This window comes from Falco peregrinus, chromosome 4 (assembly GCF_023634155.1).
Source record: "Falco peregrinus isolate bFalPer1 chromosome 4, bFalPer1.pri, whole genome shotgun sequence".
NCBI classification, from domain to species: Eukaryota; Metazoa; Chordata; class Aves; order Falconiformes; family Falconidae; genus Falco; species Falco peregrinus.
Genome location: NC_073724.1, coordinates 2,682,530 through 2,699,103, shown reverse-complemented (window position 1 = coordinate 2,699,103; position 16,574 = coordinate 2,682,530). Strand labels below are relative to the sequence as shown.

At 41.0% G+C, this 16,574-nt stretch overlaps 1 protein-coding gene across 2 annotated transcripts in view; it reads right to left on the bottom strand.

Annotated features, from left to right (window-relative positions):
* Positions 1-259: 259 nt before the first annotated feature.
* ALCAM (activated leukocyte cell adhesion molecule) overlaps positions 260-16,574 on the bottom strand; it is a 124,587-nt gene continuing 108,272 nt past the window's right edge. For both annotated transcript variants that reach the window (XM_055802390.1, XM_055802391.1), the window contains exons 9-16: positions 15,542-15,654; positions 14,526-14,661; positions 14,313-14,450; positions 12,708-12,836; positions 11,968-12,006; positions 11,540-11,657; positions 4,397-4,511; positions 260-2,624 (exon numbers count right to left, since the gene is read on the bottom strand). In XM_055802390.1, the coding sequence (XP_055658365.1) occupies positions 4,424-4,511; positions 11,540-11,657; positions 11,968-12,006; positions 12,708-12,836; positions 14,313-14,450; positions 14,526-14,661; positions 15,542-15,654 (761 nt within the window). In that variant the 3' untranslated portion in view covers positions 260-2,624; positions 4,397-4,423. The remainder of the gene's footprint in view (positions 2,625-4,396; positions 4,512-11,539; positions 11,658-11,967; positions 12,007-12,707; positions 12,837-14,312; positions 14,451-14,525; positions 14,662-15,541; positions 15,655-16,574) is intronic.

Sequence of the window (16,574 nt, the reverse complement as noted above, 5' to 3'; positions counted from 1 at the left end):
CCCCCCCCAGATTCATTGCCAAATTGTTTTGTTAACCAGGTCGCAAGGAGACACCTGCATGAGGAACTCCTGGAAGGCTTCACGTGCCTGCTGGGCACGTGCTTTGCTCCGAGTGCTTGTGCTCCCCAGGTCCTGAGCCCCCGGCGCAGGAGACAGCCCCTACCCTCCACCCACCCCCACGGAGCTGCACCAGCGGTAGGTACGTGCCCTCCCTCCTGCTCACACATGCTCTTGCAAACTGAGATTTCAGACAAGCGAGTGAAGACATACTTCGGTTTTATTGTTGTTTAGGCATGGATAGAAACATTAATTCTTTTGCGCTCTTGGTTCTTGAAACGTGCCTATCGTGAACTCGGAGCAGTGAAAAAGCCAGCTCCTAGGACTGACGATTTAAAGTGCATAGGAGATCTAGCAGAATCCCAAAAGGCGAGGAGCTGGGTTTATTCCTTTTTCGTAGCTGTGGAAGTTGAAGGACTTTCTTTTTTTTCTTTTTTTTTTTCATATTTCTCCTCCTCTCCCCTGTATTCCCCAGACAGTGGTATGAAAATTTGCAGCCCTTCCCTATGCTTTCCCTTATGATCCTGGGAGGTTTTCTCTCTGTATTTAAGAACTATCTGTAGTGTTACAAACAAAGACAGGTGATGTTTGCACGCTCCTGCGCAGGACTCTGTTACAACTTTGCCTGTTTAGAGTCGTGCCCACTGCAGTTTGGGTTTTTTGTGTGTTTTTTTTTTAAAAACGTGTATCACTTGGCAGTGTTCTCGCACTAAAAGAAAAAGATATATTTGTATATAAAGTAACTCTTTTGTGTGTTCACGTTTTATTTTGGAAAAACAGGTGTTTAAAAATTTTAGAATTTTTTTAACAAAATTCTAAAAAGAAAAAAATCACAATATTTACAGAGATAACAGAATGGCTTAGCCATGCAAAACAAATTACTTTGGTTTTTTTCCCCCCATTTTACTTTGGTTTAAATATTGACCAAGATTATAATTATTTTTTTTTCCTTTTTGCCAAATAAACCAGTAACAAATCAAAGTTTAGAGGCATGTAACAGGATTTCCCTCAAATATTTTATACAGCATAGAGTTTATAGGACATCTTATGTATTTAATCCATGCCAATGCACTACAGGAAGCTTTTATTAAGACATCAGTCACTACTGCCCAGACATTTAACATTTTACAAATTTACAAGTAACAGTGTTTTCTTCCCCCTAAATAATGCAAAAGTGGCAAAATACATTTCCTAACGTCCATCTTTTTCTTCTTTTTATTTATTTATTTATTTATTTATTTATTTTTGCCTACCGGTCTATAAAAACTTACTTTTTCCCTGGATATTTGTAAATGGAAACCTGATGTTCTGCTTGCTCTACCGTCCCTCTCCCTCAAAGCCGCCTGCTACCTTCTTCCCGAAACTAACCTTCCGCGTAAGATGCAACTTCTCTCCCCTAAGTACAACCTTCTGTTGGCCATTTACCCTAAAACGTTTCCTTATCAGTACCATTCTAAAAATTCCCTCAAGCATAAAACATGTTTATAAAGTTACAAACTTGAATGTAACTAAAGATACATAGACATTTCATTGTTACAATTATATGTACTGTTTGATAAATTAGGTACCAGTTAAAAACACTAAAATTATCTCAAGGTGCATTCAATATCTGTAGCATAGTTAACAAAAACACACAAAAAATATATATATATTCTATTTTTGTGGAAAAAAAAATGCAGCTTTGATATGACCACTTTTTAAAAAAAGTTTCCAATTCTGACTGATATCTTTTTGAAATGAAGAAAAGGTACAGTACTTTAAGGCAGCGGATAACATAAAGGAGTTAAAATTAATCCAGAATTCCAGTTCCTTATCCTAATTCTAACATGAAAGACAGCCGATAATGAAATGTGTGTCTTGCTTTAGAAGAAGAGGATTATCAGCCACCTCTGCAGGTAGGCTAGGAATTTCTCATTGTGTTCCTTGCTCAATAGCCAGACTTCTTCCTGGAAACTCTTGAGTCCCTCTCTGGCTGTTGCGCTTTGCATGGTTTTTAAAATGTTCGCTTTTGTTAACAATTTAGTTTATTTCTGTCACAGCTGTCACGCTTTCTCTTTACTGTGATATCAAAGGAGGAAAAAGGGAGTTTGACGTTTTCCTTTAAGACAATCTCACACTCTAGGTACTTGCTACAAAGCAGAGGCTTCACTGATAACAATCAGAATTAGACATGTACCTGCTCAAAGGGTGTCATAAAAACAATGGAAATAAAACCATTACACTATACATCAGATTAACAGCAACTCCCAGAACAAAGCCTTACAGTGTATAAAAATAGCTACGTAAAAAATTTACATAAAGGCAAACAAAAAGAAATCTTCAGTGCAGACATTTACAAAAAAATATTTCAAACAGAACACAACATGGTGACCTATTATCATGGCTGTTGCCAAAATTAGTTTGTGGTGGTGTTTGTTTTTTTTTCAGCTTGAGATAACTGTGTCTAAAATCCTTTGAAAACTTGGTAGTATGATCTGTTTAATACTTGAACCATGAATAGCTGTCACTTCTTTGTATATGTTTAAATACAATCCACGTTCATGCTTCAGTTGGTCTATATGTATTCTCTGAAAACAGGAAAGATAAAGCCAGTTAAAACATTTTAAAATACGTTGCCCAACAGAAGTACTTGGTGTCTAACCTTCCAGCAGCTACCCCAACAGTACTCTGTGCTGCCCTGCCACAGTGAGAATGCTTTCTTTCGTAAGAACAGCCGTGGCAATATTGTTCCCGGTAAACCCAGTAAGCTTATCTGGTAAGGAATGGATTTATGTCCATTTCATTTATGTAGAGCTGCTGATCTGAAGAAATAAAGTAATTAGAGTAAAAGATTGCACTGGGGGCACACGGTGTTATTTGAACTCCTGTGGCCCGTAAATACCCCCCGCTAACTTCAGCTCCATCTCATCAACCCAATGCTGCAATGTTGCAGAAGGTACCAGGTCCAGGAAAAACCCCACACAAAACAAGCCCCAACCAAAAATATTACATAACTTTCCCATAGAATCAGAGTAGAAATGCTAGGTATTTACCCTGCAACTTTTTCAAAACCTAAATTTACTTATTTTCCACTTTGAAATCATACAGAGGGTATAATTTTGATATTCCCAACTGCATTTTCCAAACTGGTAAAACAGTGATAGTGCTATCAAATGGCATACAGCAATGCGGCATCTCTTCATATATAATACTATCCCTCTAAATAATTCAGTGACTTCTGAATATCCAGTGCAAAAATGGTGCCTTGTACTTCAAAATCTCAAGACAACACTAACATATTGAAATTATTAATAAGGACAGCTGTCTTCATTTCTATTAGAAACTTTTTAATCTAAATATGGAATGTCATAATTCCACTATATGCCTTAGACCCCTGCTGCCTCAAGTAGGTAGCAATGCTATTTATTTGAGATCACTGAAAGTCAGGTCTGCCTGCGGCTTCCCTCCGGAGGAACCCCCAGCGCAGCTCCGCGGAACACGCGCTCCTCTCGGTTTTAGGAACAGCTGATGGCCAACGCAAGACACCCCTGTACGGTTGGCTGGATTTCATGCTCTTGTGCTACCACAGCGTTGCTGTAAAATGGCCTTCGTTGGGCAGAGAAATGGGCTCAGCCCTACTTTGGGTGCTAAGGGGAGACACGGCAGTGGTGCAAGTCTGTGTGAACACCGGGTGGTGCTCTTGGTGCTTTGTACGGCTCCTCTGGTGCCTCACAGGACTTCCGCCTCCAGCCAGCGAATAGGATGCTGTGTATTTTATACGAGGTAGCAGTCGGGGAAACTTTCATACCGGTTACTAGCTTCAAATACAGTGTCTCTTTCCAGGATATATTCAATAATAGTGTAAGTATGTGAAATCTTGAGTATAAGAATGATTTTATTCTAAGGAAGGTTCCATGCAGCAATGAATAAAGCTGACCAAGGACTTGGAAACTGTTGCTTTCAGTAAGGGAAGAAGGTTTGTGTGAACATTGCAAGTCATAGCTCAAAACCTTCTAAACTACACCTAAACTTACTCTTCATATACATACATACATGCACACATACACCACAGTGATATATTATACAAATTGGTATATTCATTTCCCCAAGTACATGGATAAAAATACAGCCAAGTGCTAAGTTATGTCTAAATGTCAGGCTTTTTTAATATGTGCATATGCAGGTACGAATTCTTAACTGGCCAGGGACTTGAGCCTGCCTGTCCTAATATTGCAGCTCTCAAAATCATCCCACTGCCTGCCCCCTGGAAGGTGAGCAACAGACTCGGGGCTAGCACTGCCAGCACCAGAGGGAAGCGGTGGACAAAGGGATGTTACATGCTGCAATATGAAACACTCACCTGGAATGACAACTGACACATTTTCTCTTAAGTTTCAGATTTATGATTGTTTTCTTCTAGTTTTTTGTTTTCTTCTATATTTCCAAGATCTTTGTCTACATGTTTTGATGCTGTCCTATAATGAAAAAAATAAGGTCATTTTTGCACATCTACAGCCATTTGTTCCGGCCTCACATTAACGACACCATCTCCTCCCCTCTCAGAAAGACAGAAAACCCTTACAGCCCTGTTGGGAGTGGAGCAATAGGTTTGCATATGTCTGTGAACAGGCCAACAGCACCAGTTCCCCCACTGGCGTGAGTACCGCAGCGCGCATTGCAGTAGGGCTACGTACATTTGATTTACCTCTTGAGGAATTCGGAATTATTCTGGGCTAGTGGACACCTAGTAAGGTTAAACCAGTTGTGCAGATCGATGTTTCTTGACAAATTGTGCAGCTTGTTTCAAAAAACAAGAGTTTGCTTTAAGGCATGCTAAAATGCTACAGGTGTGGCTAAAGTGTCTCCACGTACATGGCAACCTTTTGTGTGCTTGTAGTAATTGAGTCTCAGAGCCCGTGCCAAAGGGAAGCTCTTTAAATGCAAAGAAATTAATGAAAATTCTGGCAACACCAAAAAAACCCCAACCCCACTCTGCTTCAGATTTGTGCTGGCTATGACTGACAGGCTTTGGGTAAAGAAGAAATTGTGTAAATGTGGGGGGGGGGGGGGGGGGGGGGGGGGGGGGGGGGGGGGGGGCGACGCGGGGCGGGGAAATAGAGGTATGCCTCATTTAAAATAGTACGTCTACCTTAATGCAAGTAGTAGAGATGAATTAATGAGTTAAGTGCTTAGTTTAGCTTAGCACAATAAAGTCACTACGCCGTTCATTTAACGTGCGAGAAGCCTTGCTGTCTGCCAAGGTGAAAGATTCCTGCAGCGCTGCGATAACATTTTGAAGGCCGCAATTTTTAAAATGTAAATGGGCAAATGTGTTTGAGTGGGACAAAGTAAATCCCTTGTGTCAAAGCAGATTATCATAGACGCGTTTTCTCCATGGATAATTTGTTTCCCCTACAGAAAAGGAACGTCTGTTGTGACAGATCCATGCATATGCTCACCCTTGCTTCAGGGTAAAGACCCGCAGTGACGCTGACTTGCAAAATACAACGAGGACACAGGTTAGCGAGATAGTGTGACATGTCACGCTGACACCATGCAGGTACGTACCTCCCCAAACACCCGACCTGGATTTTTCCTAGTGGAGTGTTGTGCTGTGCGCATCCTCCATCTGAGCAAAGGCCCTGGCAGCGGCGGAGCACCGCCTGTTGCCCGGGGCTGAGGCAGCCCTGAGCGGCTCGGGTAAGAGAGTACAGCTTAGCCCTTGTGTCAGGGGAGCTCCCGAGGGGGTGCCACGGCACCCGCCGCCCCTTGCAGCCCTGCTGAATCTCTGCGCTGGAGGCTGAGGGTGGGACCATGGGCCCCACAACCCATGGATTGCACTGGACGGGACCATTCCAAAACCCTTCTGGCGTTAGAGGAGGTCATTTCCTGATGGCTCGTAAGTTTTAATGCTTCAAAGCTGCATTTACTGTCGGGTTTAGACTGCCTCTGTCACCTCTGTGTGGCTGATGGGGCGACACCTGTGCTGAAAACCCACTAACTGCAAAGAGCTGATCTCTTGCTTACAGCAGGTAAATTTCATTTTGAAAATGCTGAGATTGTATCACGAAGTAACTTGTTCGACAGGGGTAAATTTCTATTGTACAGTAACCTTCTCTTTTTCTTCTGGTAATCAAAACCTGAAACACGTGATGTGCATAGAAGCAAAGGATATGAGATGCAATGAAGAAGAAAATCCAATGCTTTGGTAGAGATTGACCTGTGATCTTCATAACCTTTTGCAAATCTCTTTAATCCTAGTAAAAAAAAGAAGCAACTGCCCCAAACAAATAAATACCTTAAAAAATAAAAAAATGTAAAAAAAAAAAAAAGAAATAGGTTTAAGTAGAGCACAACATTTGGCTCATCATGTGGGTAATGAGTCTGTTCCATAAATAAGTCTTACAGAATTGGAGGCAGTAGGGAAAGAGATGAAAGGCTGAGAGAACCAGGACTCGGGCAGTTAGCTGAGCCAGAGGTGAGAAAGCAGCACGGCACACGTCTGCCCCACGTAACCGCTCACGCCTGCTTCTGGAGACAGCAGAGCGGGCTGATAGACCACTGGCATGGCCCCACGATCCTTTTCTGGTCTCTTACAAAGAGTTTTAGAGTGCCCCAAGCAGCCTGAGTCCCACGTGAGCTGGCGCTTGCCAGGCAGGGCGCTGTCACCGGCGGCGCTGGCCTTTGTTCCATGGCTGAGGCAGCTCCATGGCCGAAGGAGGCCCTGCGGCGCCAGCAGGCTGCAGTTGTAGTGTGCTGTTTCAGTTCTGCCTTCGGTGAAACTCTTCCCCTCACTAAATGTCACCTCTGGCTTCCTAAAGCCAGAATGGGTGAAAACGGGAGATTTAAAAGGCAGCACCGTGACTTTGAAGGAGGCAGGCGATCCAGCGCTCGCTCTTTCAGAGGATGGTATATATCGCTTGCTCGAAATGAGAGCAGCAGCCGTTCCTCACGTCTGACAAGCAGATGGATTTAGATTCTCCGTGCCTGAGACTGAAATACAGCAGCTTAATTCTGGTGGTTCAGTGATCTTGCTGGAATTTTTCTTTTTGTTTTGCTTTTTTTTGTTTTGTTTTGTTCCCCAAGTACTGATACCTGGGCAGGTTCACCACCTCCTCAGCACAGCCATACTGCTGCCTATTTTAGTGCTCTCTAACTAGTGTCATTAAGAGACAAAAGAGCAGTTTTGCAGTGAGCTGCAGCGGTGTGACCTGCTGGTAAAGCGCTGCCAGCAGCCAGGGAACCACCGACCCTGGCACGGCACCAGCCCTCGGCGTCTGACAGGGATGGCCTTTGTAGCAGAGAAATAGCTCAGAACATGATTTCCATTCCTTCCTGAGGTGACTTGAGGCACAGGACAAAGGGTCCTTTGCCAGCTTAATGCTCAGCAACAATTGTTCCTTGCTGTTTTTTGGTGTGTTAACTCTATTTGCAATTCAGGAGTGACTTCTCGATGATATCTGAGCAACTGGGCAGCGTGGTCCGACTGGGCAGAGACATTCCCCAGGATTTGCCCAAAAGGGCTAAAGAGCCCACACTTTGCCCAGGCCATCTCACACGCTTCAACATTATCTCCAGCTCCACAAAGGCCGGCCCTTAGCACGCTCTGGCCACCTTGTTCTGAAGAGGGAGAAGCTGGCTGTATGGATACGAGTTTACTTTTGTCCCTCAACTGTTGGTTGCTTTGTTTTTTTTATAATAATAATTCATTTGTAAAACATGGATCATTCTGAACTCTTTCTAAAATTATGACTCATATTTTACATTTATTTATGCTTGCTCTTCAGGAAAATAATTATCCTCAGGGAATCCTAATCAAAACCTCTCTGTAAGCACTGCCCCAGTGAGGTTTTTAGTTTTCTTTAGAGTATGTGCATGTGTGCTGAGGGGCTGTTATTGTCATAGATTCAGTTGTGATACTGTTGGTAGCGTTGTTTTTAATACAAGACACCATTTTCCATCTGAGTGTTTTGCCTGCTGTACAGTAAATACAAGCTGTACATGGATGACCCAGAAATTGTTGGGCTTTAATTCCTGATTTCTTTCAATCTCACCAGCCTAGGCCTCACCCTCTTGAACACTGTTCAAGGGAGAAAATCTGCAGTGCTCGTTGCCCTTGTTACCCAAGCTTGCCATAATGATGGGAAAGAAAATACACATCAGTGCAGCTCTGAGTGCTGAAGCCTGAGCCATGGATGCCATTAAAGCTTGCATTACGTTTGAAAGGCACGTTAGACACTCAAATGCGCTGTTGCAAAAGATTTTCTAGGAACTAATGGTTTTATGCATCCAAATCTGGACTATCTGCAACCTCGTTCCATTCACCCAAATCTTGCCTTCCACGTCCTTCAATTGTTCTCAAGTATCCATCAGAAGGAAAAAAGGCAGAGATATTAGAAAAAGATTCCAGTCATCGAGAAACGACGATTGAGTTGAGTGATCATTTTTTAATTTGTGCCACTTCCATAGCAGATCTGGGACCTGAACTGACACTTTCAGAGATGTCTGTAACTTTGCCTTTTCTCTGGAAGGGAACTGCACAAAAACCAACACAAATGCTGAGTCTTGTTCAAAACATGCAGCAAGTGTCCCACACACCTGGCCTGCCATGTTTGGATTCGTATGCTTATTTCCCATAAAGCATCAGAAAAGCAGAATTGTTATGCTTCAAGTGTTCAGTTTCAGAGATACTAGCAACATTCTTGATTACCGTGACCCAAGAAGAATTTCAAGAGTTTGGTGTGCTCTGAGTATGAATAATCTTTAAGACTGCTGCTGCGCCTCCATTTGCCCAGCTGAATTTTCCTTCACTGCATTTTAAACCACTTTAACCCTGATCTAGCCTCACGTGACTCAAGATCTATGCACCTCCAAACCCAAGGAGAAAAAATGGGATGAAGGTCTAATATACCTACAAAGCTTCAATGCCTAGAGAACGGGAGATAAAGGGTGCTGGGTGCGTTATTTTCTTTCTAAACCTTTAATTTCTGCTGTACTCTCAGCTGTTTCTGGCAAGGTGAAAATTTCCTATATGACAGATTTACTGAAGACAGGTGGCCTAGAATCACTCAGCTGAGGTCTGAAGCAAAAATTTAAGAAGATTCTGAAGTGCTAAGTTATATTCTGCTCGGTGCAAATTAATTTTAAATACCCTGTTTGGAAAAAGGAGAAATCTGTAGAAAACCAGTCTTTGGCCTTCTGCTCAGATGAAGGAGAAACATGGCATGCTGGGGTAGGCAGCCACAACTCTTTACTTGAGGGGGCTGGCTGCAGGATGTGGAATACAGATGAGTCTCTGATTTATGGGGTAATATTCATAGTGAAAAGAATATGTGGCAATAATCAGCTTTTGCATCAAGTGGAGCTGAGGCAGTGAATAACTATGTAAGTGATTTACTGTGAATATATTCCAAGGCTACAAGTATAATTCCTACTTAGTGTGGATGACAAGACAATAGAAGATTATACAAACCACAACACCAACAATGAAAAAAAAGTAATGATTTTCTTGCCTCGGCAGACCTGGAAAGCTCTGTGCTGCTGCCTTCTCAGACTTTCCTTTGGCGTCACTTTGGGGATAGAGATGAGGTGAGTTACCGTTCAAGGGTGGGTTCAAAAAATAACTACTAACTGGTGGCCTGTAGGGGGATGTTGTGATTGGACAGGGGTTGTGTCTAAAGGTGCGAGGTCCTTTTTGCAAGGTCCACGTTGATTTCTAGGCTCTAATTTGTAATGAAAACTTTTGTCAGAATAGGCACTGACGCTCTGCTTGCTCTTGCAAGTATGGCATGCAGGCAGCAGGGAGGGTAACAACGGATCAACTCATACATATACTGAGAACAGAGGATTGTCAAGGAATGATGCATCAATTCAGAGACCAGCAACCATGTGTCAAATATGGAGGCTATTTAACTATAAAGGGATTTTCATTTTGTTCCCAGTGAACCTAATCAATTCTAGCTCTAATTTTTACTCTAAACTTGTAGAAGAGAGGCTGAGCATGAGGAAAAGAAGTGTTGCCTGTTTAGAATATGCTTTGTCCTATCTTTGAAGCTGAAAACGTTACCTTAAGTCATGAACTCATCTCAGCAAAGGACATGCTACGTCCTACGATTCTTGCTAGTTCTCCCCACGCTACACAACGGTACAAGAAAGGATACGTTACCTTCTCTGTCCGTCTAATACCCAAACCACCTCTTCCAAAAAAACCCCAAACCCAAACCAATGAATGAGTTTCATGATTCCACATTCTCATATTTAAAAAGGAAAGACAAAAGAAAATTATTCTAGACATTACTTACTATGCTAGTAGCAAAGTGTGGGAGGAGCTTAACATTATTATTACTTTTTAATTTCTACCAAAAGAAGCATAAGCTTTGCAAAAAGTATTTTCTTTTTCCCACGTAATATCTTAATGTGATTCTGTGCTTGGGTAATTTATAGCAATTCTTTCTTTGAAAAACTTCCAAAACCTGCTCAGTTATGGCTGTAGTAAAATCCTTATGTATTACCCAAAAAGAGTATTTTGAAACAGATGGAGGATTCCTTGTTGTACTTTCACATCAATGAAACACGTTTTGTTCATAGTAAAATCCCACTGGTATATTTTAGTCTCATTTGATCTAATTTTAATGAAAGGTCACAGAAAGAACAACTGAACTTTAAGATTGCTTCTGTACCTGTATTGATTTGTGCATGTTACGTGTGACTACCTTAATCTTCCCTGTCACGAAGCAGCTGTAAGGAACCCCTAAGAGAGAAGCCTGCCCTCAGTTCTCCCTGGAGACAAATGTGTGAGGATAAGGCCACATGGCATACAGTCATGGACACCTCTAAAAGGATGGGAAATCATGCTTTCCTTTTGAGATCATCCAGTTTCTTTTCTAAAGTGAGCCTGTGTGACAATAAAGAAACTTGAAAGCAAGCAGCTCTCACTGGCAAACCCCATTCTACGCCTGGTGTGGCTAAAACATGCCAATCGGGATGATAGCTCCTAGGGTTTGCAGCAGCCCAGGACTACCTTTATCAATTTCACTTCAGAGATCTCAAAGCATGTATGAACAAATGAATTAAGGATCTCTCTTCTCCCTGAGATAGTTGACTTATTCTGCAATTTATTCCATGTTTACAGCACACGAGCTACCCTAAACGAAGGCAGTTTCTAGTAAAGCCACACAGACCTAACGCCCCACAATGAAGTAGCAGGTGCTATATTTAAATGCAAGAATCAGCACAGGCTTAGCTGTCAGGGAGGAGAACCTCATGACAGGTGATGATCTATGAAGCCTTGGAAGCCCACTTCCAGGAGATGTGTCCTGTTAAGCATGAGGACAAGCCCACCAGAGGTACCAAGTTTCCTTTCTCTATCAAATGCCCCTACTGCAACAACCTTTCCCCACTCAAACTACGGGAATGCTGCATGAAGAAAAACAGGTGAACATACATTTCTGCTTATTATTAATATTTTTTTCCATTTAGTGTCAAGTTTTACATAAATGCTTACTTTGATTTCTTCACATAGAGCCAGTAGACCACGCCTGCAACCAGAGCAGCCAGCAGAAGACCAACCACAATCCCCACTATTAGCTTTGCCTGGTCATTAACCTTTTCGCTATTGTCATCTGAAGCAAAGAAGAAAAGTTAATGAGGTGACCTATGATAAAGTAAAGCATTAAAACATTTCTAAAAAATTTCTATCAGAAACAAGAAAAGAGTCAGAAAGTCAAAATTTTTAAAAAATAAAAGGGAGGCATTGTCCTTAAAAACACATTTAAAGCTTCAAGAAGATCACATTCTTACTCAATCGTGGCACCAGCTACTTCAAATTAAGTCCCGCTTTGAGGGACTGTGGCAATTGTTCAGTGACACTACAGAGGTCTTGAACTGAGACAATCAACAGCAAGGGTTATGGAGACAGAAAACCATACATACCGTTTCTATCCTCTGGCTCATCGTATTCTGGAATACTTACTGAAATGAAAAACGTTAAAATTAAAGACAAAACGTGTTATACCTGAACATCACCTTTAATCGCAACAAGGCAATTAACCTTATCTTTAAGCAGAAGTCTTTCCTTTGTAACTATAATATATCCAGTTGAAGGTTCCTATTCAAAGCCTGTAATAATACTCTCAGAAATGTTTCTGACTGAGTATTCCTGTGCTACCCTTCCACAAATCGTAGTTTCTCACCACCTTTCATCATTGAAAAGCAACATCCAATTAAAGCCCAGTATGGCTCATTTCTGTCCTGAGACAAGTCCTACCAGTGATAATCAATGGGAATCTTGAGGCTGAAAAATAATGTTAATTTAGTAATAAATAAAGACTTTTGCCTCGTAAAGAATGTATTATTTTGCAATGGTTTTGTACTATTATGCTGTAATGTTACTCTGTAATATTATTTACTTCTGTAAACAATATAAAGCATACATGAGCTAGCTAACCAAGAAAGCCATGAAGACTAAGTGACATCACCCAGAAAGCTATAAATAAATTTTATGTATTCTGATCCAGAATGGATTTACAGTTGCTTAACTTAAGATAAAAAAAGGTTAAATATCTTAGTATCAACGTTACTATGCAGACTACTCTTCATATGAGTGTGAAGTGTATCGGATGCTTTATATAAGACTATAACTTTTAAGAAAATGGGCTTTAGAAGGCACTCACTAGCAGAGACATTCAGGGAGGTCACAGTCCTTTCTAGCTGATTTTCTGCAATGCAAGTTAAAGTCACATTTTCCTCAGGAGCAATTACAATTTTACTGGAAAATTTCCCATTAACATATTTCGTCTCCTCTGTCTGAAAAGGTAAAAAATGAGTATTAGTCTCCTTGAAAAATGCAAAGAACAATACATGCATCACCCATATTACGCACTGAAACTGCTCAGAGGGAAATAACTTTCAACCAGTATTTCAGGTTTCCAAACAATAGCAATAGAAATAATGCATTATTTTATTAAATGGTCATTTGAAAGAAAACACTTCGGCCAAGGCATCCAGTTACAGCTACGTTTTGTACAGTGCGCACTGTCAGACCACTGACAAAGAGGCATTTTTAAGAAAGTCACCCACATGCTGTATTTGCTTCTGTTTCTTTCTACTATTTCAAAAATATTCCAAGTGACCAAATTCTTAAAGAAAAAGCCAAAATCAAAACTCCTACGGTCTCATTTTTTCCCATCTTGCTGTTTTTCATTTATGTCTTTGTAAGGAAAACAATCACTGGAAGTTTTCCACTTTCTAGCTTTTCCAAGCTGTTTCCACACTACGTGTTATTTTGCCAAACTGCTTGTATTTAGTACCTGCAGCACCTGCACTGCAAAAATAGTGATGTGAAGGTGTTCCTTACGTTTGCTGTACATCATTCTTAGATTAATACAATGCCTAGAGAAAATTATTTTCAATCATTTATATAGCTTCAAGACAATTCCTGCGCTATAGCTTGGAGTAAATAAGACAAATTTTGACAGCTATACGTAATTTCTGTAGGCTTAAAGCAAAACCGAATGGAGTAACGAAATCTACAGGAGCACTGTGCATTGTACTTCCAGTCTCTGACTGTATGTATGTCTCATTTATTTTTCCTGCCAAGGCAAAACGTGGCAATGCCTTGCATGTGATTTGGTAATCAATATGAAAATACTGCAGTTTGTTTATTTTCCAGATATTTTTCCTGCTGCATATGGGTACTCCTCATTTCTCCCCCAGGATGACTGCATTATGCTATTGTTGCCAGTGAGAAACTACAGGTATAACCATACAAAAACAACTATAAAAATTAGGATGAAAACTGCAAAGCCCATAAGGAACTGCATTGTCTGTATTTTCTGTCTTGTACTTGCCACATTTCATTACATTTCACCCAGTTAATGCCTACATCAAGTACCCATTTGCTTTCTAATGCAGGTTCTATAGTTAAATCATTATTTGTAAATTCTTTATGCAATGGGAAAATCACCATATTACCCAGATAAGATGACTAAGTGCCTTAGCTTAAAAATGCGTATTTCATTTGTAAACTTTGCTTTTTCCTTCCAGCTTCGGCTTGTAGCCAGCGGGTGTTCTGTGCCTTCCCCTGCTCTATTCAAAAGACCTTTATCATCAGAAATCATCCATGTGAGTACTATGTAGCATCAGCTACCACTTAACCTTCGCTTAGGTAAATGAAAAGGCTTAGTTTCTTCAGTCTCACTACCTGGAAAACGTTTCTTGATTTTAAATTGTACCTCCTATGCACTATCTTTTGGTGAATAAAGGAGTAAGATAGATACTTGCTTTATTTATGATGCTTCCAGTGCCGGTAACTGTCCATTGCACTGCTGGTTTGGGGAAACCTTCCACATGGCAGATAATTGTTTTAGACATTTTATTTGTGTTGGTTTTCTTTGTCATTTTGATTTGAGGTTTTCCTACAAGAACAATATTAGTGTTAACCATTTTGTTTGAAAAGGACAATTAATAATCATAGCTATCTGCTCCCTTACCTTCCACAATAAGTTTAAGTGTCTTTCTTTTCTTTAACCCTTCAACCTCCTGTAGAGTAGTTTCGCAGATGTAGTTTCCAGCATCTTGATACTGAAGGCTTGAAAATGATGGACTTGTTTGCATTCTGGTATTGTCCTGATAAAGTAAGGAGTTAACGCCTGTGAATCCTAACTCAGAATACATTAACTGCTAAATTACAAACATGACTGCTATCAACAGAATTTTTCATGTGCTTGGGTAGATTAAAGCCTAATTCTTAAAGTGTTCCCTCCTTAGTAACTACATTGGAGTAGCTGACTGCAATGTAACGGCGTGAGAAGTGGGAACTACCAGAGATTTATAAAAGCCACCTCTCTACTTCTCGAACAACGTCACTGGCAGATCAAGGACATGGATGGGAGCAGTTATTAGTTCTGAGCTTTTATAGTAGGCTGGCCAAAACCCCTGATGGTACAAACTGCTTGAGACACAACCTGTTCTCTAGGACACGCTTTTGAGATCAACATATGCTACTGAATGCCCATCAGGTATCGCTATTTTTCATTAATTGAAATCTACCATCTGTGATAGCTACCTTCGCCACCAGCCACTGAACACCGATTGCTAATACCTGATCGCTCAGCCTGCCTTGCCCTTTTATTATGTTTATGGGACCCAAGACCAAGCTTGCCTCTGAGAAAACATCTCAGGGATCCGAATTCCTCCAAAGCGGCTTTCCTTCTCAGAGGGACCTGATTCCCAAAGGGCCTGGTACAGACCTTTTCAAAAGTTTTATTTGTGTTACACTAGGCATTACTTCTCTCCCTTTGAACAACTGAGTCGGTAATTACAGTAACTGATTTTCAGTCATCAGCTGGAGTCAGTAGCTCTCATTTTAGCCATGTGCTAAATGCGTTTTAACAATATTCTGTAAAAAGCCCATCGAAGGACTCATCCCTTCCTAAGCAGTGAGGCAGCAGCAGTAATAAGCAGAGGCAAACACTCAGATGAAGTGTGAAGTAGATGAATTACCAACCTTTATCCAAAACACAGTTGCATTTCTACTAGAAGAAATCGTGCACGATACAGGCAGGGCCTCTCCGATCTGTTTTGTGACTTCTCCACTAGGAGTAAGCTGCAAATCCAAATCTGGGATAGAAAGAACATTTGTCAAAAGTTAATCTCAGAAAGCCTGGCCCATTTCAAAGGCTTACCGAGGAAAGAAAATGTGACTAATTGCACTCATTAAATTCAAGATACCATTTCTTCATTAAAATGTAAGTCGATTTCACAAGTAAGGGAGAAGAGAGAATTATTCTACAACAGGCACTGCAGAACATCAACGTTTTTGCTGTAATTCTAGGCTAAAAGGAAAAGCACAAACTCACAAACCACGAAGCAAACGGGTAATTTTTTTTTCACCTTGTATTGCGGAAAGAAGGATAGAGGAGGTACAAGAAGCCGCAGGAGAACTTCATGTAGCACCATGTGCATCTTGGTGCATCTTGCAGGGGGAAGCACAGGCTGCTACGGTGGCAGCTCGCTACGGGCCAGGCAGAACTGTATCTGCAGGGGAGGGCTTGTGCGGGGGGGCAGATTAACCTGAAATCCATGTGTGGAGAAGCAGACAGGAGGACAAGGGGTAACTCCTAGAATCTGATAAACCAAGTTGATGTTTAACCCCAGCATCTAAAGAGGATAAGGACAGTCAAATACAGGGTGTGTATTATATATATTAAATAAATCATATATATCTCTCAAATAAATAAATAAATAAATAAATAAATAAAATTTTATATATAGATATAGATATCTCAATTACAGGCATGATACTGACTGAAGGGGTGAGAAGTCTGAATTGTAGGGTTGGAGGGGCCACACATGAGGCCCTTTGATTTATTTTTTTCATTCGTAACTTCAAAAGCCATTTTTGTGTAACTCGGAGTCCAGGCTTTGCCTGACCTGTTTTGGCTCCAGGGGAATTGCAGTCCGCGATGGCTGCGTTTGACACCAGGCAGGGTGACAGCCGCTAACAGAAAGATCAGGAAACACTGCTCTAGATTTTGTAA